Source organism: Amblyomma americanum, chromosome 3 (genome assembly GCF_052857255.1).
Source record: "Amblyomma americanum isolate KBUSLIRL-KWMA chromosome 3, ASM5285725v1, whole genome shotgun sequence".
In the NCBI taxonomy this organism is placed as follows: domain Eukaryota; kingdom Metazoa; phylum Arthropoda; class Arachnida; order Ixodida; family Ixodidae; genus Amblyomma; species Amblyomma americanum.
In genome coordinates this window covers 123,974,791-124,002,139 of record NC_135499.1, presented here as the reverse complement: position 1 = coordinate 124,002,139, position 27,349 = coordinate 123,974,791, and the positions used below count along the sequence as shown (strand labels likewise).

Here is a 27,349-nt window from a genome sequence, read left to right as displayed (position 1 = left end):
ACTTATAAAAGCTATATGGGTATTGTCCTGGCAGGCTCACACCACGTGATGCAGGTCAGCATACTGCCTGCAGAATTAGCACCTGCACGCGAAAGTCGGGTCCACGTGATTTAGTATGGCCGTATTTAAGAAAGACCCAGTTTGGAGCAGTCTAAGGTGGTAAACCTCGGTTCTGTTGAGAGCCTTGGCGGGTCCCTGGAGTACCCTCCTGCAGAGGCGTAGATGGTTTTGTAATATCCGCGTAAGATACTAGAGGGATATGAATGATTGCCACGGCAGACCCGGAGAATTGAATAGAACCCGGGGGAAGGAACGCCCGGTCAGCCGCGTGACCAGCCTCGTTCCCCTTAACCCCCTGGTGACCGGGCATCCATACTATCTGTTTTTTTAGTAATCGCCGAATCCGAATTGCTCTCAAACGCCAATGGTATTCTGCGGGCGAGTGGAGTTATCCTACCCCGTATGTAATTTCGGCAGGCCTGTTGGGAGTCGGACATTACGTACGCTGCGTCGGAGTTGGTGGCGGTAGGTGCAATTGTCACTTCCTCCAATATGAGCGCGTCGCTAGTTTTTACCGACAGCCCGTTCACCTGTTTTCCCACGTGCACCACCCCAATGGTGCAGATGCCCTCCTCGGTTCGACCCACTGAATGCACGTAGTATATGTCTGTCTTATTCCCGTAGTAATTTTGCATAAATTTTACTCTAGCCTCACGCCTTCCCTTATGTTACTCTTAATTCATATCTTTGGGAAGCTGCTTAACTGTCAAAGTATTTTTTAATGCCTGCGAGATGTCGACTCTGGGATGTTTTCTTTTTCGGAGGTCGTGGGTTATGATCCTACTGACAGCATGTGGTTGTTTTTTCGTCTGCTTTCCTATCAATTATCTTTAAGCCATCATTCACTATTAATTCTCGAATAATCAACACCACAAATTAAAAAAAAAACATTTCCTACGCCCCTTGGTTTCGGTGACTATTGGCTTAAGTCAATTAAGCACATATGGCATCACAGCGATCCCGGTCACAACAAATCGTCTCTAGAAAAACACGTGAAGTAATTTTCTACTCTAATTTGCATATGAATTAAGGTGTGCAAACATTTTCACATTTGGACGAATTTCCCTGAACGTTATGCGATCTGCGTCAAAATGCAATGCCGCGCAACGCATCTATGCAGTTTCATCTTTACTTAAACCCATATGTTCGGCGAAATTTGCCATGCAGCAACATTGCAGAATTAAATTATATTGTAAGGCTATTGAACTCTAGAGTAACTTTCTCGGGCTGTAATGCATACTTGTCCTCAGTCATTGACCGTTTGACTAATCTTGTGAATGCGGGCTATAAAGTACACCCGCTAACGAAAATTTCCGCGATAGGGAACCAATTTATTGCAACTCCGCCTCGCGACCAAGTCGTTTGATACTGATGCTATCAGTGAAGCATAGAGCAAGGAGCCCCCTCACGACTGCAAGGAAATAATTTTTTTCCGCACACCAATGACCCGTAAACTCTTTCTGTACATTGAGCTTGTGCATTGATCTGTGAGAAATCGTGCTGATGTTCTCTGCAGGTAATCATCTTGGACGAGCCGACAGCCAATATGGATCCAGAGGGCCGCCGCGAGATGTGGGAACTGCTGCTCAAGATCCGCCGTAGCTGCTCAATCTTCCTTACTACGCAACACCTGGACGAAGCGGATGTGTTAGGAGACCGCATAGCCGTAATGGCCAGCGCCCGTATCAGGTGCGTGCCAAACGTCAGCTCTGCACTCAGGCTTAAATGGTAGCTATAGATTTTCAGTTCTTGTAAATGCTGGTGGCAGAAGCAAATGCTCTTCTTTTGTCGCGAGAGCTGCATACTGTTCACAAATGCGAAAGTTCCACAGCCTCCTTTCCAGCTAGAAAGTGAAGCGGGCTTGTGAACGAAGCGGGTTTTGAACTTTAAGCCTTTTTTCGTCTTTTTGGATCAAAAGTAGGTACTATCGGGAGACTCAACTGTATTGCCACAACCATTAATCCTTCTGGAGACTAAATGCCAAGACGATAACAGTTAGTCTAGCCACGAATCATCCCTATTGCTCAACTATTCGTCAGGAGTGAGAAGCGAAGGGATGCAACCGTTCATCCTAAGAAATTAGCCAAACGAAGAAAATTCCAGTGCGGGCCGTCGGATTGTAACAACTCTCTCGTAGATTGGGAGTCGGGCGCGCTTTGGACTTGACCACCTCCACAGCTGCTTCAGTCTTCCCAATACGTCACGATTTATAACATGCATCGCTATACCCAGTTTCAAACGTCAAGTGCAACGCTGTGAAGGCTACGGAAGTAGACCGCAAAAAAATAGTGAGGTGTATTACTCCGCCCTGTTCTGTTGCCGTGGGCTCTAACGCTTGAATATTATTCCGCCTTCTGAAATGAACTGCATGCATCTGTTCATTTGATGCCAACCGCGTTAATGTGAGCTGTCCGAAATTCGTTGTCAGTGAGCTCGCACCGGCTTTTGGTCAGCAGTGGCGTTTTTTTCCCAATTCTGCAGCATTGTGACTATGCTTTTTAGATGGCAGCGAGAGATATGTGTGAAGAGATGACGTTCATTCGTCGGGTTTAACTAATTAGCACAGTGGTGAGTGATTCGCCATGGCCCGATTAACAAGTGGCCGTCTGCAACTTTTGATTTCGCCGTTGCCGAGGGACACACTCCTTTGTGGGCCTCCCTTAAGGTACCTGGCATGTTGTGAATTGTTCCGTGCAACCGGTTAGCGGCGGATCCAGTCTTCGCCGAAAGAGTCTGGGACCGACTTTGGCTCTGTGCTGTAGAGTAGCCAAAAGGACTTGGCGAAAGCAATTATTTTTGAATGATCGGAAAGTTCAGAAGGAAGATGTATGTTAATTTAGAAAGCTGCTTTGTCATACATGAGCTCAGAAAAAATATTCTAGACTTCTTAATCGCCTATTCTCTGACTCTATATATGCAACATTCTTGTGCATATCTGCAAATCTTTTGTTTTCGTTAAGATATTTTTTGTTCTTAAGCAAAGCGCATTTTCTTTTGTCATTGAAAAGAGAGCTCTATAACTGGGCTATGATATGCGGCAAAAGAGCAGTATATTTAAAGTAATGGGCCAAATTGTTTTTACACACACCACCCCAATATGGCCTGTCTTCCCGTGTTAAGTGTTAAATTTAAAACATAGTCTTGATTCACACAGTGACAGGATCAGGAGTTACAGATTTGTTGTTGTGCACAAATGTATATGAAGGCAATACAGAGGCAAGTCAGCTTGTCTGGATTTGCCTGCTCTCCTAGAAGAGCAGAAGCTGCTAAGGCAGGATTTTCATTCAGCCAGGCAAAAACGGTTCCGAGCTGTGGGAGCGGCAAGTAAGAATCCAGTAAAAGTTGTACAACGCAATAAAGAAATATTTCGAAAGAGCAAACAATAAATGAGACAGGACAATAAAGAAGGTTGACCCCATAGTGCATGCGAGAAATTACTTATTCTGGAAACAGCTAGTTGCATGGGTCGCCGTCGTGCATACAAATTAAAGGACCCGTGTAGTGGAGGTACACCAACACACGATCTGTCAAACGCTCCAAAATTGAAACATAATGTGCAGGCCATCGAACAACATTATTTCATACATTGAGAAGCTGACCGATGTCTGGACAGGGCTCAAAAAGCAGTGCATTTTCAGTCAGCAAAATAAAATACCTGGGACATGTACTAACAAAGACATGACTTGAAACAAACAAATTCACACTAACCCGAGCAAGACCCAGCTTGAGATCAATCACACTCTTAAAGATTAAGGTCAAAACATACACTACTGGCTACCTCAACACTGGCACTGCAGCACTGCATAACATGTCGAAACTATCAGAGATTGACAGTAATGCAAGACAACACCAAACCAGGACTCCCTTTTCAGAACATGAAGATTAGACACCCATACATACCATTCCCAACCCTCACACACAAAATGAGGCCCATTCCTAGGGGTGTGTGAATGTTAAAAATTTTTGGTGAGCAAATTGAATAAATTCCAGTTCAATTAGTCGAACGAATCAAAGAGCACATGTTCAAAATCATATTAAGCAAATCGAATTTGCTCTCAAATTTTTAGATACATTTAGAATAATAGACACAATGCTTTATTAAGCTCCACGGAACTTTTCTGCTCTGAATCTTCCATAAACTGCACACATTGACGACGTGTAACACTATTCATATTCGAATTGGAAAATGTACTATTTGCACACCCTTACAAATTCTACTTCTCTACAGACACTATTAACATGACCACGCACCACCACCACCTCCTCCTCTGCCACCACCACGTCCTTCACATCCACCTCACCGCCTACACTACAAGTTACTGCGTGATACAATTTCATGCTCACATGCACACATATGAGTGATCACAGTATGCCGATGAGTCCTCTTTCTTTCCTCGATAAAACGATCAACACACCCACCCATATGCACACATATTTTCACGTTTCCACCCACACACGCAAAATGGTGATCACAATACGCCGACGAGTCCTCTCTCTTTCCTCGGTAGACTCATCAACACACACCCTTATGCACGCACATTTTCACCTTTCCACCCACACACGCACACAGGCGATCATGGCATGCCGATGAGCCCTCTCTCTTTCCTCGGCACACTGATCAACACAAACACCCACATGCACAAATATTTCACGTTTCCACCCACAAACGCACAAAAATGATCACAGCATGCGGGTGAGACCTCTCTCTTTCCTCGGTAGACTGATCAACACACGCCCACATGCACACATATTTTCACCTTTCCACCCACACACGCACAAAGGTGATCACAACATGCTGTTGAGTCCTCTCTCTTTCCTCGGTAGACTGATGAACGCACACCCACATGCACACATATTCTCACCTTTTCACGCACACACGCACAAAGGTGATCACATCATGCTGATGAGTGCTCTCTCATTCCTCCGTAGACTTATCAACACACGCCCACATGCACACATATTTTCACCTTTCCACTCACACACGCAAAAAGGTGATCACAACATGCTGTTGAGTCCTCTCTCTTTCCTCGGTAGACTGATGAACACACACCCACATGCACACATATTTTCACCTTTCCACCCACACACGCACACAGGCGATCATGGCATGCCGATGAGCCCTCTCTCTTTCCTCGGCACACTGATCAACACAAACACCCACATGCACAAATATTTCACGTTTCCACCCACAAACGCACAAAAATGATCACAGCATGCGGGTGAGACCTCTCTCTTTCCTCGGTAGACTGATCAACACACGCCCACATGCACACATATTTTCACCTTTCCACCCACACACGCAAAAAGGTGATCACAACATGCTGTTGAGTCCTCTCTCTTTCCTCGGTAGACTGATCAACACACCCACATGCATACATATTTTCACCTTTCCGCCCACACACGCACAAAGGTGATCACAGAATGCAGGTGAGCCCTCTCTCTTTCCTCGGTAGACTGATCAACACACACACACACACCCATATGCACACATATTTTCACGTTTCCACCCACACACGCACAAAGGTGATCACAGCATGCCGATGAGTCATCGCTCTCTTCTCAGTATCTTGTGTATGCACATTTATTTGAAGTTTCTCGATGCTACTTAAATCTTCGTCACTGAAATGAGTGCTCGACTCACCAGAAGAGGAATTGTACGAGTCACAAATGCTGAAGACAACCGGTTTAACTTCAGCGCCAACAATCATATCGCGTTGCCATGCTTCAGCCTCAACTTGCTCTAAATGAACACAACAGTTTTGCCAGTTTTCCTGGCTTACAGACGCCAGTGCTTCCGGCAGGAGCTTTTCCAGTTCAATCAAAGTGAAACGTTTGTTGCGACTTGCGATGTATCCCTTCACTTGGCTCCAGACAAGTTCAATGGGATTGAACTCGCAGTGGTACGATGGTAAACGATGCACTTCGTGGCCATGGGTAGCCGCCAGGGTGTAGACGCGGTACACAATGCTGGGTGTGTTTACCTTTTGAGAAAGCTCCAGCAGTTCTGCCCTCACCATGTTCTGTGACCACGGAACACCTTTTATTTCTGAGCCAAAGATGAATAGCAGCTTTGCGCGTAGACTTGGTAGATGCTTTTTCAAGAGCCACGCTATGATATGGAGCCTTGTCCATGACGACAATGCTATTGGCCGGAATGTTTGGCAAAAGCTTGTTGGCGAACCACTTCTCAAAGTAGTTGCCATCCATCTCAGAGTGGTAGTCAGCGTGGTTTTCCTTTTTTGCTCTGGAGAATCCAGCAGCGTCTTGCACGAATCCTGTTGCACTGCTCCAGAATCTACAAGGATCAAACGGGCCCCTTTGCCCGAAGGTGCAGCCAGTCCTGTTGTTAAACCTTTCAGGAAGGCATCCTGAGATGACTTCAAAGTCTTGTCCTGCCAGACGTATTCTTTTGTGTGCCCTGCGTTGACCCAGGTTTTATCTAGGTAGATGATGCACCTGTATATTCGAAACAACCGAGCACACGAGTCAATGCTTCTAAGCAAACAAACACACTGAAGCATGTAAGTAGGCAACACACTGAAACGAGCACACTGCTGACCACTGTTTCTCAAACAGCCGCTCAAAGACAAACGAGAAGAATTATCTCGGTTTATTGCTCCCTTGTTCGGGCTTATATTTCGCGCCCAGGCGGCATTCGGTAGCCAGTTTATATTCACTGTATGTTTGCATGGGGTACTTGACTAATTCGGCAACTTTTGAAATCTCTTCACTTGCGGCGATTGAGAACGAAAATTGCCAACGTTCGCAGCAGTAGCGACTGTAACTGGCACCACCGGAGCAACGGGCAGCGTAGAGTGGGTGTTCATTCGTTCTTACGGTGACGACGAGATGGCACTACCCATTGCAGTCCTACGACATTTTTGGCAGATCTCTTGTTTTTGCTTGACACACCAATCGGGATTTAGCGATAAAATGTGACCCATGCAGGCACGTGTCCCACCCAAAAGAAGCGCAAAACTGGCCGTGCAATGTCATTTTCACGCTAAAAGTCGGCAACAGCTTCGTGCTTAAGACGGTTTCTTTTAAGTGCGTTATTCTGAAGCGACACTCACTGTTACGACTTCGAGGTTGCAACGCTAACATCAAGCTCTATACGAAACAAGTCTAAACGTGCTGCGTAAGAAAATAAGCAAGAATGAGTCGTACCTGCCTTGTCTTCGAAATTCCTTGATCGCCCGCTAGTACCTGCGACGCCAGGCAGTTATGTCACTTTGCTCGATCAGCGCAACATTCCGTTTTCTTTTTTCAAATCTGAATCCGACGTCCTTCACCAACCTCCACAACGTCGTTTTCTTGAAGTGCGGCCTTTCGTCGTCCTCACTGACAGCCTTTAGCACACTGTCCAGTGTTGGGTCTTCAGCCTTCGCGTACATACTGTGCACTTTCAGGCGCATGGAATGGACTATGAAGTTGTCATTCTTGACTGTTCGCGAGCTTGAAAGCTTCACGTCGCGAGGTCTTTTCTTGGGGATGCCAAAGGCCACAACAGATGCTCCGCATTGATTTTGGCAACGGTACGGAGAGATACTCCGGTATCCTCGCTCGCAGCACTCAGTGCTTCCCGAACAGACTTCTCCGCAAAATGGGTCCTGGTACGGGAGTACAGATGGGCAATTACTTGCTTGGCGTGCCTTGACCGCTTGGATGTACGAAAATTTGAGGAAATGCGTACGGGGGACGTGGCCGAAGCCATTGGTGGTCGAAATTTCCGAAGCCCTTAACTGCGGTGTGTCTCATGGACTGAGTCGCTTTGGGACGTTAAACCCCCATAAGCCATGAACCATTTATTGACCTATGACTATTTTTTGTTTATTGTGTACTCTCACGGACTTCGATTGTAAAGGGTCTCAGTTTAAAAAGCAGCAGATACCAATGTTTGTGAATTAAAGCGGAGCAGGGATGTCATTCGTCCCTTCGTTCGTCCCCATGCTACCGATGGCTTAAGATTTTGTCGTTGAATAATGCACATGGCTATCTCACCCCGAAGTTAACATTTTCGTTGGCCAAGCTTGTTTCCGGGGACTAACGGTCGTCCTGGCTCCCGAGGGGACGAAAAATCGCTCACCGCTTTGGTGGAGCCTTTGGACAAAACCTACTACCGTGAAACCCGTACTCCCAAGCTGGGCTATTTTAGACATATCTGCTTCCCGGTCTGCCCCTTGCTATCACAAGATGGCGCACTCAGTTTATTGCGCTTAAACTTTGCTTTAGCAGGCATTCTTACAAACCCATGCTCAGCGAATGATTTAATACTATGCTTTAAATACTAGCTGTTGCCTTTTGCGTGCCGTAATGGCAGAAGGCCGCTCAATTCAGCTCGAAGCTTGAAATTAATTGCTAATTTTCGCGACCTTGTGTTCAGTCGACGAAGGAACACCTCCGCTAGATTAAGGGTCGCTTTTTGTCCTCAAAGAACTTGAAAAATAGCAGATCCTCTCTGGGATCGCTAAGCACGATCTATCGCGAACTCACATAGTACACACACTAAATCAAAATTGGCTACTGGTGATGTGTCACATTTTTTGTCATTTGAATTTGGCGAGCGCTGTTAGTTCCTGAAGCGGTCACGAGACTTCCGAGGTAAGCGGCGGATCTCTGCCGCAGCTGCATATGTTGCCGAAACAAGCGTTGCGGGCGCCTGAAACTATCGCTTAAACGAACAGGAAACGTGTCAACTATATCGTTATCTACAATATTTCCACGGCACGACAAAAAGCCTAGCTTATTTTTTGCTGCGCTTGACAAGACGCTTCAACAATGTACAGACAACGTTTCCCTCTCCGCTCTACAAATATCATCAGTTCATTAGGCCATGGATATAAAGCAAAAGCAGGGCCTGTATTCTGTAACCATCTATTTCCTGTCTATTCTATATGGTGCTCCGCAATTGGCCGCTGCTCCCTCTGACGTAGGTCGTCAGCGAAGACGCTACGCTGGTCATGGCAAAAACACGCCCATGATGGCACTTGCATAAACGCATCTCGAGTCCGCGTCGCACTGGCGGGCTGGCGCTGACGGCAGCAGATGAGGAGCACGATGGCACGAAGGCACACCTGACAAGCTCTCTCGCCGCTAATGCAGTCTCGCCAAGAAATGGCGCTGATTGTGCGACGAATTAGAGTGGGCCGTGTGGCTCAGTAGGACTGCAGGAAGGATACAGGAGGCTGTATTTGTGTGATGTAATGATCTCTTTATGGGATTGGCAGTTTGCTTTCTCACCTACCGCTGCCTTTGTCACATTCAATACACAGCCTAATGAACTGGGAAATAGAATGAATCGTAACAGACTACGGCCCCAGGGCTACTGAAGCAACAATAGGTTTTAGAGCGCATCTCTTAAGGCACTGTTCGTGGGTTGAGCCACGTCGCCGCCCTCGGTGTGACAGAGCCAAACCACAAATAAATAAATAAAAATGAACACTGCCGCGACTGAGATTCTAACCCGAGGCATCGCGAACAGATCAGTTTCGCCATCCACCGTATGAGAGCCCTAGGCTGCCGCCGCAGCTTATCACGCCTCGTGTTAAACTGCAGCTCACTATCATGCTGTGCATTGCACATCGTCGTAGTCTTCAACAAACCATGCCATTGGACTAATATACATGGCGTTTCATTTAAGAATTTGCACAATTTTCAAAAATAGGCTTTTTGAGTTACAAGAGCGCTTTTTTCGGCACACCATTGTCAGAGATGTTCTACATCAGAATACAACAAAGACGTGCTAACTTGTAGTCTGGTGAACTGATATTTAATGATAACTTCTTAACTTTTATATTCAGGCTCCTTAATTAGGGACGGTCGTGTTGCCCAGCGTAAGTGATATCCATATCGGTTTTTAGAATTTCGAAAACATGGTTGCCGTCGGCGCTGTGGCCCAGCAAAATTTGGCTACATCGCGCCAAAATACATGCCCTTTCGAGAAGCTTGCAGGCAAAGCAACTTTTCCAGTGTATGTAACTCGTCGAAATAGCGAAAAATTGTGGGCCCATAACACCGAGTGTAGCCGTGCTTTCTAAATTGTAAAAACAGACATAGATATTACTTACGGTGAGCTACATGGCTCTCAGTAATTAAGGAGCCTAACAATTATAGGCTAACTAGGAGTATTGGTACTAGGCTAACGCCGTAGACAATCAGGCCTCGTTTTAAACTGCAACAAACAGTCGCGCTGTGCATTGCAAATCGCCGCCTTCTTCTACTATTGTATCGAACTAATATCGTCACCCGACATTCCGACGACTCAGCAAACCAAAACAATGAGTCTACAAAGCGTGAGACACCAACAGAGCTGCTCTCAAATTTCGCATTAGGTATAATCGTATTTGTCCCTACAATTTTTCTTCATATTTTAGAAAACTTTTTAATTAAAACTGTTGACTCGGGTTTCTCTCACTGGTGATATTGGTGCTGTTAAAGCGGCTAAAGCACCTCTTTGTAATTAATACCCTTAATATTTTCTGCTTCATTACTAAATGATATTTCGTTTGATACTGAACGCTCTTACTGATATGTAATATTCGCTGACAAAGAAAGCAATCTTCCATATATATATTGACAAAAGCAGGATAAATATCGCTCTCATGATGTACGAAAAAATTCTTGGGGAATTTTACCTAACTAGGAATTTACTGGCACGTTCTCTCAAAATTACTCGCGTTAAATCTGCGCTCGCGAATATTGCACACCGCGAAGTTGGATTCCTGCCGGTGAACTAAATGATTTATTTGTGACCATCCTGCCAAGCATTAAAGATTAGTCTCGCACAATAGACAGGCACATGCCTCGGTCTTCATGACGTTCATTTCAATTTGCTAATCATAATGGTGGCTTCCACCCTCACATCTCAGCGCTGTACATTGAAGCTCAGTTATTGCTAATCTGAGGCGCTATTATACACATCATATGCTGATTGCTGGCGCTTTCTCATTATTAGTAGCGCTTGGTCCAAAGTTCGTGCTCATATGCTTGCTTGTTAGTGGACAGCACGCGCTTAACTCTAGATAGCAGCGCCATGTTGCACGCGTACGCCTTTCTTTATGCAGTTTAGCTGCTACTTTTATGTGCCAGCTTAATTCGATAATGTAGGGGTTATAGAATGGGCGTTCCGCCTGAGCGTTCTGCACTGATCGATTGCTGCAGCCTCAGACAAACGTTCTGTCGCTTTCTGTTGAATTGGTAGGAAGGAGGATCCCCGTATCTTACTATTCTTTTTTCGAAGGGGCTAAATAGCTTATATTGTCAAAGCTGCGCTCAGAGTTTTTGCGTGTGCTTAGAATAAATGTCTTTTACGTGGCAAAGGCCTTCATTATGGCCTCTTGCATCAGCCAAGCCTTAAACCAATTTTTTTATGGCTTATTTGGGCCTTTAATGTTGCTTGACGTTTGTTGCGTGCCTAATTGCGAACAACTTGCGTAACGCTCTGGTGTATTGATTATGACGGAAGCCTTTGCTTGTCTCGACTGTTTGTTGGATTAGTTAACATAATAGCCGTGATTCAAGTCGGCATTATTATAAAATAACATATACAATATTTAATATGCATTGTACGCAATGGTTACTTTGCCGAAGTTTTCTAGGTTTTTCCCTGTGTGAAAAAAACGAAATGTGTAAAGCACGGCTCAAGGGCATGAATGCCTCACGCTTGCTATTACGCAGCTGACGACGCTAATTAAAATGGCGTTCAACTTCACTTTTGCAGCAGGAAATCTGCATGTTGTTGATGTGCTCCTGGCCTTTGCCGCTTGAACTAGGCAGCGAAGGTTCAACTGCTTCTCTGAATATGCTGTTAGGCTATAGTTTTCTTTTACAATACTTTGAGCTCTTTTGCAAATATTTCGCTGTTGTTATTCATTTAGTTGCCTCGACTTACTGCATGTTTGCAGATGCATCGGCTCCCCGACATTCCTCAAGCAGCGCTTCGGGACGGGCTACCACATGGTCATCAACAAGGTGTCGAACGGGTGCAAAGTGCCTGAAATTGAAGGCCTCCTGCACAAGTACGCACCCAGAGTGAGGCTGCAGACCGACTCTGAGAACAAGGCCGTCTTCATTTTGGGCCAGATCGTTGCCACGCGACGCATCATCACCATGTTCAGGGTAACGAACCTTACTGGGCGTGTTCATGCCCTAAAGGCCGTACATTGTCTGAACACGCGGAAACGGCGTCATCATCAGTATGGATTTTTTTTATTATTGCAGCTCGTACCTACTACCTGAACTAAACAAAAAAAAGAATCCTTGGTTAGCCCGTGCCGCTGAATGGAAAAAAATAAGGAAGCTAGCATACGACAACGCCGACACAATTGTAGCCACTAGGTGGCCCTGCGTTGCCTCAGCGCTTTAGCAAGTCCGAATCTTTACCAAGTGTATCCTGTTTTCTTTCCTTTTGTTAGTGCTCAACAAACTGCAGAAATGGTACGCGCCGCTCTACACAAACAAGCATGAGGCTGACTGGGTTCTGTTTTCTGTCCTTCTGTTGATGCTTAACAAAGTGCAGAAATGGTACGGGCCGCAGTACACAAACAAGCATGAGGGTGACAGGGTTCTGTTTTCTGTCCTTCTGTTGATGCTTAACAAAGTGCAGAAATGGTACGGGCCGCAGTACACAAACAAGCATGAGGGTGACTGGGTTCTGTTTTCTGTCCTTCTGTTGATGCTTAACAGAGTGCAGAAATGGTACGGGCCGCAGTACACAAACAAGCATGAGGGTGACTGGGTTCTGTTTTCTGTCCTTCTGTTGATGCTTAACAGAGTGCAGAAATGGTACGGGCCGCAGTACACAAACAAGCATGAGGCTGACTGGGTTCTGTTTTCTGTCCTTCTGTTGATGCTTAACAAAGTGCAGAAATGGTACGGGCCGCAGTACACAAACAAGCATGAGGGTGACTGGGTTCTGTTTTCTGTCCTTCTGTTGATGCTTAACAAAGTGCAGGAATGGTACGGGCCGCAGTACACAAACAAGAATGAGGGTGACTGGGTTCTGTTTTCTGTCCTTCTGTTGATGCTTAACAAAGTGCAGAAATGGTACGGGCCGCAGTACACAAACAAGCATGAGGGTGACTGGGTTCTGTTTTCTGTCCTTCTGTTGATGTTTAACAAAGTGCAGAGATGGTACGGGCCGCAGTACACAAACAAGCATGAGGCTGACTGGGTTCTGTTTTCTGTCCTTCTGTTGTTGCTTAACAAAGTGCAGAAATGGTACGGGCCGCAGTACACAAACAAGCATGAGGGTGACTGGGTTCTGTTTTCTGTCCTTCTGTTGATGCTTAACAAAGTGCAGAAATGGTACGGGCCGCAGTACACAAACAAGCATGAGGGTGACTGTGTTATGTCTCGCTAAGCCGAATTAAAGAAATAACATATAAACGAATAAGCATGCAAAGAAACAGAACTTTCAACAGACACGCCACCTTCGCCATAGCCACGGCTGCTGCTTATCTAAGACGACAGACTTTGCCGGTTACTGGCACGTTGGTCCCTTCCCGTTCCCACTCGGCTGCTTGGCGCGCAGGACGCGCTCAGGGGCACGCCCAGCTGCGCCTGTGACTGGACTAAACTTCCGGCGTGGATGAGCTCCTTGAAACAAATTGGCAGTGGCTTAATTTGGCTAAACCTTGAATTCAGCGAAAAGCTTCTCCACACATGGTCACTCAGCTCGTGGCTTCGCATCACCCCATCGCATGTTCTTAAGGTCAAAGGTTAACCAAAAGGTCATCCAATGTCAAAGGCCAAAGGTCAACTAAAGAGCATGGGTCAAGGTCTTTACACCATAACTGTACCACAAATGGTCATACACGGATATCCTTGGTAGGGCTGAAGCTCGTTCAAGGTCGTTGCGCTGCGCACCCGAAGACCGCGTTACCTATAGCGTAGTGAAGCTTGTTGCTTTAAAAACATTTTCGCTGTAAAATTTGCGCTCACTACGCCTCGCGTGCCGCCGAGGTAGAGCGGCGGACAGAAGCCGGCTGCATGACGTTAACACTGCCCCCTAGATTCGCGCATCCGGTTGCCGCTCTCACTTCATGCGCCTACCGTTGAACCGAACCCGGAATCGGCTTCTATTGCCTCCGGTTAACATGCTTTGCTCATCAATCTTGCTAAAGTGCGTTGGCGGAGCAGTACAAGCTCGAGTGAAATGGCCGGTTCATCATGCCGAGGGTCTGCGTCATTCCGCTCTGCGGCCACCAGTGGGCGGAACGCCGCCCTGTTTTACTGCTACGCGTCAGAGAAAAGGCTAGCACCGCTGTCGGTCGTGGCTTTGAAATAAAAATAGCATTCCAAACTCTCAACTAGTGTTCAAGTAGATTGGACTAAGTAGTTTGCGGGAATAGCTTGGCCGCAGCTGGCACAGTACAGGTTAATTGAAGAGATAACTGAGACGCCTTTCTTCTGCAGTGGGCGCAGTTAGGCTGATGATGATGCTGGTAAGACCACTTCTGTGGCCCTAATACCACCCGTGGCCGTGATACTATCAGACCTGCTAGAAGGTTTCTGAAATGTTGTGCTTCTGTGTTCGGCCTCAGTTTCGCTGGAATTTCCAGTTTATGTTCGGCAGGGTTTGCCGAATATGAGATCTAAGGACATAGTTTATGTTTAAAGCACGTTAACACCTTTGTTGACGCTGCCACTCGATTTTGTCTAGTTTTGGCTCCAGCTGGGATATAATGTGCCAGAAGTAGCTGATCTTAAATATTGTATATTTGCACCACTCTCTGGAGCACTTACGGGTCACCAGGAGAGTTACATCCATCACACAATCCTGCCTTGTTCTCATTTCTGACTTCTTTCCACAGGGACACCGAATTCAATTATGGCCTACCAATAAGATACCATTAGCACATGCTGATGCCTTTACCTCAAGTGAAATCACTTTCGGTCTGGTGACAAGACTCCGCTTCAGCCAATGGGCGCATTTTATGTCTGACGACGCACTTCGGCCCCATGGGGCTCCGAAATTAAAATATGATCTGTTGCTTGTATCCACCGCCACGTACCAACGGTCTGTCTATCTACTTCTCTCCCTCAACCTCGCCGGGGCTCCTATCCGCCGCTCCTTTTTTTGGCGGGTTTTGGGCATTCCCCTCAGAGGTCATTCGTTCTCTCAATATATACGCTGCACAATCGCTACATGTTACACACACTAACCTGGTTCGACGGGAGTCAAAGCGGTGCGGTGGCCTCCAACGCAGAGCCAGTCAACTAGTAACAGCGTTCGCCCTCACGAACATAGTTTATTCTCTCCAGTACTCTTCACTGAAGCAGTCGCAGCGCACTGATATTGGTCTCAGCACATCTTACAGAGCTGCCTGGCATCTCTCAGTACTCGACTCTTTAGCCGAACTATAAGCCACACGTCTCTTTCTTCCTCCTCCTCCAAACCTCTTGTGTCTTAACAGGGATTCTCAACTGCGCCGCCTGTGCAGCTCAGCGCAGGGTCATTGGCGACTGGATTAAGCCGGAATCCGGCACACTGACCTTCCCCTGCACACTACCCAACGACCCTTTCCCACCAACCTTCATTACTCCCCCTTCATTCCGACATGACCGCGTATGTTCATGAGGGTCGACGACAAGCCCGCGCCGATCACCGCGACAAATTCAAGCATACTATAAGACTCATGAATCCACTTCAGTAACGTTTGTTACTGGGCTACTTGAATATGCGCATGTATCGTCGTCCTGTCTCGTCTCGTGGGTTTTGTACCGCCTTATTTCTGTAAGTGTAACTTGAATCCACCGCTTGCGTCGCAGTGTTCACACCCCTCGGCCACTTCATCACTCGCCGTCCTAGCACTTGCTCTCACACTACTTTCCCCTTAGTCCTCGAAGTGGCCAAAATCTGTCGCATAGCAAAGCGGATAATATTTGAACGGAATTTCCAAGGACAGTAGCAGCTGCGTAATGTCTTCATGTACGGGTACAAAGCCCTCCGAAGAAGTCCTGTACAAACCACTACATGCAATCCGATGTTCCAGGACCTGGAGCAGCGCAGTGAGGAGCTTGGCATCGAGTCCGTGGGCATGACGCTGACATCGCTCGAAGATGTGCTTATTCGGGTCGGTGAGGAGCACCACTTGCACAACCTGCAGCAACAGCAGCAGCTAGACGTCGCCAAGAACGAGCAGTCCGTGATCGAAGTCAAAGGTATACTACACCTGAATAAAACTTCCAGTGCTCTTGATTTGAAGGAGCGAGTCCGCCCCCCACTCGCACGTGTTCGGCGACTTCGGGAAAAGGGAGAATATACTCATCCTAGTGCTGTGAATCTGTACAGCTACATAGCTGCCTGGGGATTCAACCAATTTAACGCTGCACCTTGCTGAGTTACTTTTTCATAACAGGACGTCAGTGAAGTAAAATTGTGCGCTTCTATCTTTCTTTCATTAGTTTTTGACACTTCTCACGTTTTACAACAAACAAACTATTCAGTTCATTGAGAAAAAATTGCTGATGGCCTAGCTCTGTTAGGCCAGGATATACGTAGCGAAAGCGCGGAGACTTCTGCATCGGAAGAGTGCATTCGCTAGATGCGCCTTTATTCAAGGTTATGGCTTGAGCCGTCGTTGCGGAGTAGTAGCGTCTCCGCCTCAAAACGCCAAAGGCCCTTGTTCGACTCCGAGCCTCGGCACAGGTTTTTTTTTTTTATTCAGTGAGTGTGCGGGGGATCTCAGCGGCTCCATAGATGCCGCCACCGTATACGTTAGTTATCGGTTCAGCATATGCTCTGCTAAGGCGCGTTTATACTCCTGCGTAACGCGCGCGCGCGCGCGCTGCACGGCGACGTCACGTCGGCCAAAGCGTGACTCTCTCCAACTGCGCTTCACCTCCGACGCGTTCGGCGGCTTCGGCGCACTCTGACCGCACTAGCGGAGACGCGTCTCTATTTCTCGCCGAGTGCGCCAGCCGCCGCCGGCCCGGCCAGACCGGTTCGGCTCCGCAGAGAGGGGCGCGTTGTGACATCATGTGCCTCCTCGGAGCACCGCCACGGCGAAATCGCAAGTTCGCGGCTAGTAAAGCTTTCCCTTTAAAAAGACGCTACAAGTCATTCAAAGGTAAAAACTAATTGGTCTCTCACCTACCCGCGACAGCCTGCGAAGGTCAAATCTCTTCATTTCTGAGAGGAAGGAGAGAGAGAGAGAGAGACAAACGGAAAGGCAGGGAGGTTAACTAGGCAACGCCTGATATGCTACCCTACACGTGGGCAGGGGAATGGAGGGAGAGATAGAAAGAGGGGAGAACAAAGGGAGATGATCACTTTTCCACATGTCCGTTGGCCATTACTTCCAGGGTACACAGGGCACACATTGATAGTTCACAACCTTGCACTGAGTCTTGAGTCCTTCAAGAACTTGAAAAGTGCCTTCAAAGCTGTCCTCTGCGATGAAGGCTTACTCGAAGGACCCAGAGTCTTGGCCTCAGTAAGGGGCCGAGGATCCAAACGGCGGAGTGTTGCAGCCAAGAGTGCACGCTCACGCTGAAACCGAGGGCAGTTACAAGGAAAGTGTTCTATAGTTTGGTCGCACCCACAGATCTCACACGCAGGAGAGTCTGCCATTGCGATTAAGTGGGAGTAGGCATTTGTGAACGCCACTCCCAGCCACAGGCGACACAACAGCGTAGCATCGCAGCGGGAGAGGCCATACGGAGGACTGAGTTGGAGTAAGGGGTCTAGGCGGTGCAGACGGCATGTGGAGTTGCCAGTAGAAGACCATGACGCTAAAAGCTCTCCTCGGCCAAGCATTCGCAGATGTCTTGCTGCGTCGGTTCTTGTCAACGGTATCTGCACAATGTTGGCACTGCCGTGAGCCGCTCGAGCTGCAGCGTGAGCTGCGTCGTTTCCAGCAATGCAAGAGTGTCCCGGTATCCACTGGAAGACGATGTCATGACCCTCTTCCTGCGCCTCGTGTTGGAGATGTCTTAATTCAGCTACGAGTTGATCGTGATCGCCATGGCGTAAAGCAGAATTAAGACAATGTAGGGCTGCCTTTGAGTCGCAGAATACAGCCCATTTGCGGGGTGTTTGAGCACCGATGTACTGCACAGCCGCACGAAGAGCGGCCAATTCCGACCCGGTGGAGGTTGTCCGATGCGAAGTTTGCTAGATAATACTGGTCTGTCTCGCAGGAATGACCACGGCGTAGGTTGAACTTGTACCTGAGACCGAACCATCTGTATAAACATGAGTGCGGTCACTACACTCTAAGAAAAAAAGGAGTGGTCTTAGTCCTTTGAGGGGGTAAAGCCCCTGACGCTGTGGCGACCCCCTTTTGGTGTAACGTTACACCTTCGTCGGGGGCCTAAGTGAGCACAGTGTAATGTTTAGGCTGTTATCGGGGTAATGTTATTCCGTCTGGCCAAGTGTAAGTATAACCCTTTGATGACTAACGTTACCCCTCCTCAGAAAGACTAACGCTTAGGCCATGAAAGTGTAAACATATGCTTCACTTTCTGGTGCATGTTTGCGCCCACTCAGACTAAGCTTATGCTCAATCCCAGGGCGCAAACTTATACTCGCAAGGGTTACAGTTAATCCTGTCTAATGAGCTTATTACAACCTTCCTACAGAGCAACTTTGCACCTTACCAATGAGCGTAACATTGCTCTGCAAGAGCATATGGGTTCCTCTTTTAGGTTCACCTTTACGCCATGTTAGGAAGGGTAACGTAAGCGTAAGCTTACCCTCGCAGGGGCTATAGTTACCTAATGAGTTTTTTACAACGCTTCTATGGTGCAACTTTGCACCACGTCAGTGGGCATAACATTGCTCTGAAAGTGTGTATTTTTTTGCTCTTTTAGGTGCGTCCTTACGTCTCTTTTGGACGGGTAACGTTACCGTCCAGAGGAATGTATCCCATATTACAGTGTATTGTTATAACCTCTCGAATGTAGGGCACAGGCACTTTCGCTGTGATACTAGGCATTCATTGTTATTAAAGTAAGTAAGATCGTTTTGGGCCTGTAAAGCAAACCACTTCACTTTGTAGGTGTCGGTAATGGTGCATCTACTTTAGTATTACATACATCAAAACCAAACGCAGCATTACAATACACCTACAGAACAAAGCTGCTTGCTGAAAAGGCATGATAAGCACCTCACTGCCATCAAGTTCACAGATGTTTTTCTCTCCCACATTCCTGGTTATGTTCGTGTTAGTGCGATAAGATTGTGGCGTGCCGTGCTGCACTTCAGAGTGCAGTTTCGGACTCCAGTGATTGTACACCAGTATGCACGACAGGGTTTATTTCTTATGGAATTTAAAATGGCAGCATAACTCAGCAGTCTTCTGTCAACGTCATGATGGCATCCATTCTCCAAGCGAACCTGTGTGACAAAAAGAAATCCTTGAAACATGACGGGCAGTACACACATTTAACGCATAAATTGTAATTATGAGATCAAAATTTAATCTGCGACAATTTGGTCTGAAGCGCGAAGGCGTATGTGTGGTGTTTTCCAAGCGAGCATGCTGTACAGGCCAAGAAATAAGTAAAAGATTGAACAACACAAGCTCTGGATACAAAATTATTGCATAATCGTTCATGGCACTGATTGAAGAACATGCATGCCCCACCAGCTAGACCAAACTAGAAGGCTCCTACATTTGGTGTGCAGTACACATATCTCACATGCAGTGGAAGTATAGAGCGCAGCTCCCACTTCCGTAAATGACCCTAGTTTTTTTTTTATTACAGCGTTCTTTCGGCATTGATTCAAAGGGGCCCGATTTTGCAGCTGAAATCTACAAGACATAAGAAACCGTACCGCAGTATATTTGACGCTTGTAAAATGATAAGCAAGGCGTCTTCACTCACCCCGCTGCTATCGTGCATGCAGTGGTGCTACCATCTAGTTAGAGTCAGTGTATGACCATGGAAGATCTTTTTGCAAACAAAAATGACCTGAAGTGAGCTCTTGTTCAGCTGTTGTCCAATTATGCTTTTGGCGCTAGCTAGCAAAATTGTGGCTGAATTTTTGCCGCCTGCGCGCAACAAAAGCGTATGTGCACTGAGATAGTGCGTTTCTTTCTGCAACTACTTGGAATATTATATGTCAGCTTCTTCAAAAGTATGTCTTCCGACCAAAAGTACTCGTTTACAGACAGCAGTCTCGCATTTTCAGAAAAAGGTTGGATTCCCCTAATCTATTTCGGGACCGACTAACCCATCTCCCCTTTCGTGGCAAGAACAGGAAGTGATAACGAAGACTGTGGTAAATGTCTCGAACCCAGAGGACACACTCACATTCTTCGAGCGAATGAAAACTCCAGATGGCCACCCACTGCCTGCAGCAGAGTGTAGGCAGAAAAAGGAGGGATACCGTCCTTCCTCACAGAGCAGTGGGGAGTGGGTTGTTCCTTGTACTGGCTAGGAGTGCGCGGGGGAGGGGGAAGGGACGGAAGTTAGCGCGACGGTGTTGTTCAGTAGAAAAGTTTTAGAAAGTTTAGCGTGAGGTAGCTCACCACTTCCGGCGCACAGGAACAAAGGCCCATTCCCTTCTATTTCCTGCCTAGCCTCTACTGCAGTGCTACCGAAGGTTGACTGCATGAGTACAATTGTACTCTTGATGGTTCTCTCCAGGCCACTTTGAAGTAAACTGGCGACATTCCCGAGCTTACTCAGAAGAGGGAACTTCACTCTTTTCGTTTCCACAAAAAATGCGAGAGTGTCGTCCGGGAACGAGACCTTTTGGTTGGAAAACAAGCCTTGCGGAGAAGCTGACTTTCACATTTCTGCAAATGGTCTATTTTGCAAGTTGTCAACTCTCGTCAGGATTAAGTGACTAGGAATAGCGATAGAAAAATGTTTGGTGAAGATTAAGCAGGACCATAGCAGCATGGAGCTAATGCTCGAGTTCGGGGGGGAAAAAAGGCTCTTTTTCTGCATTAAAAAGAAGAGCAAATCCTGACCGCGCCACTCAGCTGCGTCTGGGAAAAAGATGCCATATGGCTTTGGGCCTCATCCTAAAAAAAGGTTTGTACTCCAGTTCAATCAATTTTTAAACTTCAACCGCTCAGAGCAATCATCAAGGTTCTGAAATAAAGTAGGGCTCACCCTCTGAAGCTCAAAGGCCACATTAGCTGCACTCATGGTTGAGGTCGCATGCATTTGGAAGCGTACACCCGCCGCCAAGAGTTCAAGAAAGGCGACTGTGCCGAAAACAGCTAATTGCTTCGTATCCACAACTTATTGCTGGAGATATAAGGGTGCATTGCACAATTTGGACCATGACAATTAATATCTATTCTAAGATCCACGAAATGGCGAGGGCGAAATTGAGTTGTTTTACACGGCTGTGGCAGCGGTACCCGGACAACAACGTAGGAGGAAGGTGGGCCGCCTATAGGTCACGAGAGCTTGCGGCGTCATCAAAACTTCCCCACCGAAAAATGAGCAAAGTGGTTACCGTGGCGGGTAGCAGTTATATTAGCGATTGGCTGCCCGTGAAGCGAAGCCTGGGCCATTGCTAGGAGCACCTGACATCGCAGGGCACTAGCGCATCGTTTAAAAGCTGCGCCATTGCGCCAGGAGGGGTATGATAACTCCCAGGGATCTGTAGTTTTCAAGCAGAGAATGGCATTGTGCATATATGGCAATTAACCCATTACGCTATTTTGTCATAGAGCTTGAGTATCCCCTTCATTTTTAGCGCGCTAGCACTTATAGTGGCTATTCCCCGCATTTAGCCATTGTGTTTGCGAGTTTGTATGCCACTTCTCACCTGCCCGCCGAGTGCTGGACACGTGAGCAGCCTGCCCACCGTGTCAGGTGGCAGCTTATTTAATCATGAGAGGCTGATCGCGACGAGCAAACTGGATCGGAAGCCATCCCAAGTCCCACCGATGGCAGCACCTGCCACAGACGGGCAGTGGCGTTTCACTTGACCCAAGCGCCACTGTGCCAGGAGCGCTAGAAAGACTCCCAGCGATCTATTAATGTCGAGAATGAACAATACTGCATATATGAGCCTTAAACCATTATCGATATCCGAATAACTGCCATCTTTTTCTTTATAAAACCCTTGTTGGACCCAAACTTTAATATGCTGCCTCCATCTGGGAATCTAATCAAAACACTTATCTCATGGTGTTCGAATGGTGCAGAATAATGCTATTCGATTTTAACTTTCTAATAATAACCGAACAGCCAGAATTACGTTGATGAGTTCTAGCGTCGGTTTGCCGTGTCTCTCCTTGATTCGTAAAATATTTCGCATTTGCTTGTTTCATATAATATACTACCATGAATCTCTACATCGTGGATTCATCATGTCGCTTATAGCTACCGCTCCTCACGTGTCGATCATCTTCACAAGGTTGCTCTTCGTAACTGCCGCACTGACACCTTATATTATTCATTCTTGCCAAACACATCTGAACACTTGAACCACCTTCCCGCATTGATCGCATCTATATCAGATTACGCTCTTTTCAGGCAAGCATGGTTCACTCATTTTTGTTACATCACCTAAGTGTTTATTAATGCGCTTTTTTCTTTTGCTGTTTTCGTGTTATTGTTATGAATGTCTTGTTTCGCTTTTCCATCTACTTTTTTCGTGCAGTTATATTCATTTTTTCACTGTTTAAACTTTCACGCTGATTTATTCTGTATTGCGTAATATAAACATGTCGTTTTTATGTCCTATTTTTTGCTTTTTGTAGCCCACTCCCCTCTACAATGCTTCGGCGATTGAGGGTATGCGAAATAAATAAATAATTCCTTAAACACTGCCTCTCAACGCCGGGACCGAAGTAAAAGCCGAACTGCTAGCGCACCTAATTAGAATATGACGCAACTACGCAAACAGACCATCATCTGGTTTTTGCGTGCTTCTCCGCGGTTAGCCGTCACCAAGTGCAAACCTCAGACTCACGCTCTCGGGCGGAGCAAAAACCCTACCACGGCCTGTCTTTTTGCTGGGAGCATACGCACCACCATAATGCTGGTGTGGTCTATGACACGAAGTTTGAAGTCAATGGTCCGAAAGAACATTGTGATTGAGTTCATGTGCGCATCTGCAGGTGCCAGTGCAGCGTATACCAGTGTTGTATTGTTCTTAGTTTTCTTTTCCGAAGGCTTTCGATATAGGGCGTGAGGTCGGTGCAGAGAGTTAGGTACGTGTTGGCAATTTTCTTAATGAGAAACACTGAACAACGTAAATTATTTGTTTGTCATGGGCATCAAGGCACTGAGATGTTACCTTGTCGCCCCTTCACAAGTGCGCCTCTCGTTCAGTACGTGCTACTGCTGATTTCTTGCCTTCAGTCAGCGCCTGAAGTTGGTGGTGTTTTGGTGGAATGCAAAAGAACGTGATGACTCAGTTCTCATGAAATGCACGTGTTGAATATGGAAGATAAGAATTAGGCAAGCTGGCTGTCAGGACTTTTTCATTTTCATTCTCTCGAAGCCTGTCAGGCACGTGAAAATAAGCAACTGCGCACACGAAGCAGCTGATAGTTGGAGAGCATTAAATTTCGTTTAGAAGATGTATCTAGTGGACCGATCTGTTGTCTTTTGGGCTGTGTAGACAATGGAATTTTCCGAAGTTCTGCATATCGCTTTCCACACAAATTTGCAGCTACGCGCCTGCTTGGTGACCATCATCACAAGTGCATGCCCCCTCGTGGGATGGTTGTACCCCATGACAGCAATGTCGTGAAGAAAATGGGCACGACAGACCGACATGACTATGGCTGCCTCGTTATGAGCAGCAAATATTTTCTAGTAATGCATAAATATATGCACTAAGAGTTGTGTTGTCTGCTGGCTGTGGTGTATACAATGCCTGACAGCCTTCCCGAGCTTAAAAGGAAGGCGACCTGTGCTTCCAGCTTTCTCAACTCCTACCTTCCGTATTCAATACTTCCATGGTTACACACTTACCTGAATACTTGACCATCGATTATTCCGAGCGTTGCCTTTGCTACGCACACTCGTCAGCCGTATTACCGGACCAGGACAAGGTTCCAGTCACTTACCAAGCGATTTAAGAGGATTCACTTTATGCCTTTGAAAAATACGAAAGCTGTGATTTATTCAGTCCGCGCATGCATTCCGTGGCGAATTAGAGCAAGAAAAGTGAACTTGGTACTCGGTGCTTAAATCTCACAACAGGCGGAATATATATATTCACAACAAAAATACATCAATAGTGAGCAAAAGAACGTCGTTTTAGCATGCTCGGTCTTTTTTTTTCACGCACATATCAGCTGACCAGCTTTCAGGGATGACGCAAAGGGCAAGATCCTGTCCAGCCAGCTTTCTCCAGCTGTTAACTTATTCCATTCCACAGCTGTATATCATAAGCTCTGGATTGCGCGAGCACCACAGAATCCTGTCTCTCACTGTGTGTGGTCTCTCTTGAGCTGTCTTTTCGCCGAGGACAGAGACGGCGGAGCGGGCCCGCGGAACGCAGGGGAAAAAGCCGTCTCCGCCGCTAGGCGACGTACGGCGGCGCATGCACATTCGTTGTAAGGGGAACCGGTTCCTTCTGTAAGTTACTGTAATAAGCCGCTCCCCTGTCGCACAGTCCGGCGGCCACTTGTTGCCTAAGTAAAGCCATACCACCCGCTCTGTCTCCTCCTATGGTGCTCGACGCACTCGCCCTATGCGAACGTTTCAGCAGTAATCGAGCAGTCGCGAAAGCTCTTGTCTATCTTTGCCTATGAATCGTCCCTCTCATGCTAAAGGTACCAGCTGACGCAAAAAAAGCAAGCAAGCACACATTCAGTTCTACTTAATCCTCCGCTCGCACCATCCACGCCTCACAATTGAGGCATCGATGTATAGTTTGAATAGAGACGCTGTTAAAGTTGAACACTTTCTTGAACGCCTGAGCTCTGGGCCGTGGTATTGCGTGCAGAGTCCGTGGTGAAGATTATGGCGACCACCGTGTCCGCGGAGACGGACCTCGTGGGTCGCGTGTGGGCCCTTCTGGCCAAGCGGGCCACCTGCGTCTGGCGTCAGAAGAAGCAGCCGCTCTTCAGCTGGCTACTCCCACCGCTCCTGCTCACGCTGCTCTTCTCGCTCGAGATCCAGGCCATGCGCCGTACCGAGAGGATCGTCTCGAACGTCGGCGACTCGTTCCTCTACACGTACGGTGATCTGGGACAGAGACCACAGGTGAGGCGCTGCTTCCATTGTGCCATATTTTCGAGAACATTACTGGATTATAAGTTTTTGCTTGTGTCAATGATGATGACCGTGCGGTTTGCCCCTCTGAGTCCGGCAGGCACTCGAGATGCCCTTGCCTGATCTGTTTTCCTCACAGCTTCCAGAGACGTAGTTCGTGGTTAATAAATGCACCTTTTCGTGGACATCCACAATTGCAGTGCTCTCCCCGCGGTTATGAAGAGCCTCGCAGCACCACCGCTGTCCCCGAAAAGCTTCTGTGGCGTTTGATGCCCTCTCATGTTTGCTCAAGTGCACGCAGACAAGAGCGATGTGTAAGATGCCATGGGAGAACTAAGGGTTTGAAGACCGCCAGGTTCGTGTCCGCCACTGTGAGCCACTCTGGTATAAATCACCTCCGCTCCTTTCTTAAAGAATGTGAAGCTAGTTATACACGCATGAAAACAAAACGCTTAATTGAAGACATTTACTATCGTACGAACATAATACACATGAATAATGCACACAACATACTCTCCAACTGAATATACAAAAGTCAAAAGAGACATGCTCTAGTGCACATCAACGTACGAAAACAGCTGCAGGTGACAGAAAAACTGTCGGAGTAGGCAGGCAAGGGCTGTTTTAATTTTCTGCGCGCGCAAAAACGATAACCATCTTGGGTTCTTTAAAACCAGGGCCACAGTTAGATAAAATTCTTGTTCCTTCCACGCAAAACGTGCCAGAACCCCAAAAGCTACCACGGCCCATTATTTTGGAAAACATTGGGCTAGTTGGCGGTTGTTTGCACGCAGTTTAATGAAAGTATTTCTCTCATTTTTTTTTTGCTCACGTAGGCGCTCATTGATGTGTCCGCCATGAACGAAAAGTTGGTCGGAGTATTTCTTGTCGTGCGACATTGAGGCTGCTGGAATAAAGAATTATCTAAAAGCATAGATACACACTGAACTCTAGAAGCTAGTCCAATAACGGTCGGTGGTGCGGCCTAGAAATCCAGGATTCTACATATCCGGCGGTCAGCCGGTGGAGGTCCGCACCGGAGCCAATACAATGAAAATTCATGTTTTAGAATATCTCGCTAGCGCTGTTCTTTCATGTGACTTCATTATTGAACCCTTGGAAGAATTTGGATGTTTACTTGGTTGAACAAATTAGCGCAATATGTTTCGTTTAAAGAAAGTCTCGTATAAACATCGTTAACGCTTCAGCCTTCAGCCACAAATTTTTTGCCGCTTTTACTTGTTGCTGCAGTTTATACTGAAAATAATTTTAAACTGTTAAACTGAGTTGCTGAAAAAATGTGCTTCCAAAGTTCACAAAAACAAAGGTGGACAATTTAGCTTGGTAGGCGAAATGCGAATCAGATGCGCTTACACTTAGGTTCTCGCTTCGATTTCGGTTTGAGGCTCGGTTTTTAAAGTCAGGCGGCTTCAGGAAAAGATAGGCAAAATTGGTCTAAAGCTCCACCTTCAAGGCATGACGCGATAGATTAATTAGATAACGAATGCCCGCCCTTACTGGCGGAACTGGTCCTTCTCTTTTTATATTCATGGATCGCTGAGAGACCTCATCTCACTCCTGGCAGAGTAGTGCAGCTGTTACGCGATGCGCCACCTCTCTGGATCGGCACATGCTGCCACCGGTGTGGTTTCTGCGACCCAGGTTGCTCTGCCCGAACAAGCTCAAGGTCACAAAGAGTCTTCAGACAAACAAACATGGAGAAATCTGAGAGTGGAGAGTTGTAGGCATAATACACTTTTCTTTAGATTCAAACATAAATTAAGGACTAAGGCTCTCCAGAGAAGATTTCTTAAGATGTCTAATTGTAAACGCGAACTTCGTTTCTTGAAATTTAGAATATTTAATTCGAGTAAATTGTGTTTGAGGCGAGAAAAAATATTTTAAAGCTCGTGACCGGCCACACAGGAGGGCATTGCCTTACTGCGTCTTCACTGCAGAACACATACTATCGTCCTCAGTATGATCCTGATAAGAGCTCAGTTATCAAAGCAGTACGAGCCCAAAGGTGCATGAAATTGCTATAGTTAGCCGTCGATAAAAGCAGCAATGCACACTCGAGCTACAACGCATGTCTCTTCGCCATCCTGTAGGCACATTCGCCGTCCTGGCGCCGCGACTT

The 27,349-nt window shown here is 46.9% G+C and overlaps 1 protein-coding gene across 1 annotated transcript; it reads left to right on the top strand.

Annotated features, from left to right (window-relative positions):
- The first annotated feature begins 15 nt into the window (after positions 1-15).
- Positions 16-26,938, top strand: LOC144124091 (phospholipid-transporting ATPase ABCA3-like). The gene is made up of 6 exons (XM_077656757.1): positions 16-54; positions 1,577-1,749; positions 11,964-12,177; positions 16,056-16,224; positions 24,941-25,200; positions 26,795-26,938. The coding sequence occupies exons 1-6, from the start codon at positions 16-18 to the stop codon at positions 26,936-26,938; spliced, it is 999 nt and encodes a 332-aa protein (XP_077512883.1).
- Positions 26,939-27,349: the final 411 nt, after the last annotated feature.

Bases quoted from the DNA above. Each gene is read 5' to 3' on its own strand.
- LOC144124091 (XM_077656757.1), top strand. From the start codon at position 16: ATGGGTATTGTCCTGGCAGGCTCACACCACGTGATGCAG. The intron at 1,750-11,963 runs GTGCGTGCCAAA...GCATGTTTGCAG, and splicing joins ATGGCCAGCGCCCGTATCAG to ATGCATCGGCTCCCCGACAT. The intron at 16,225-24,940 runs GTATACTACACC...TATTGCGTGCAG, and splicing joins GTCCGTGATCGAAGTCAAAG to AGTCCGTGGTGAAGATTATG.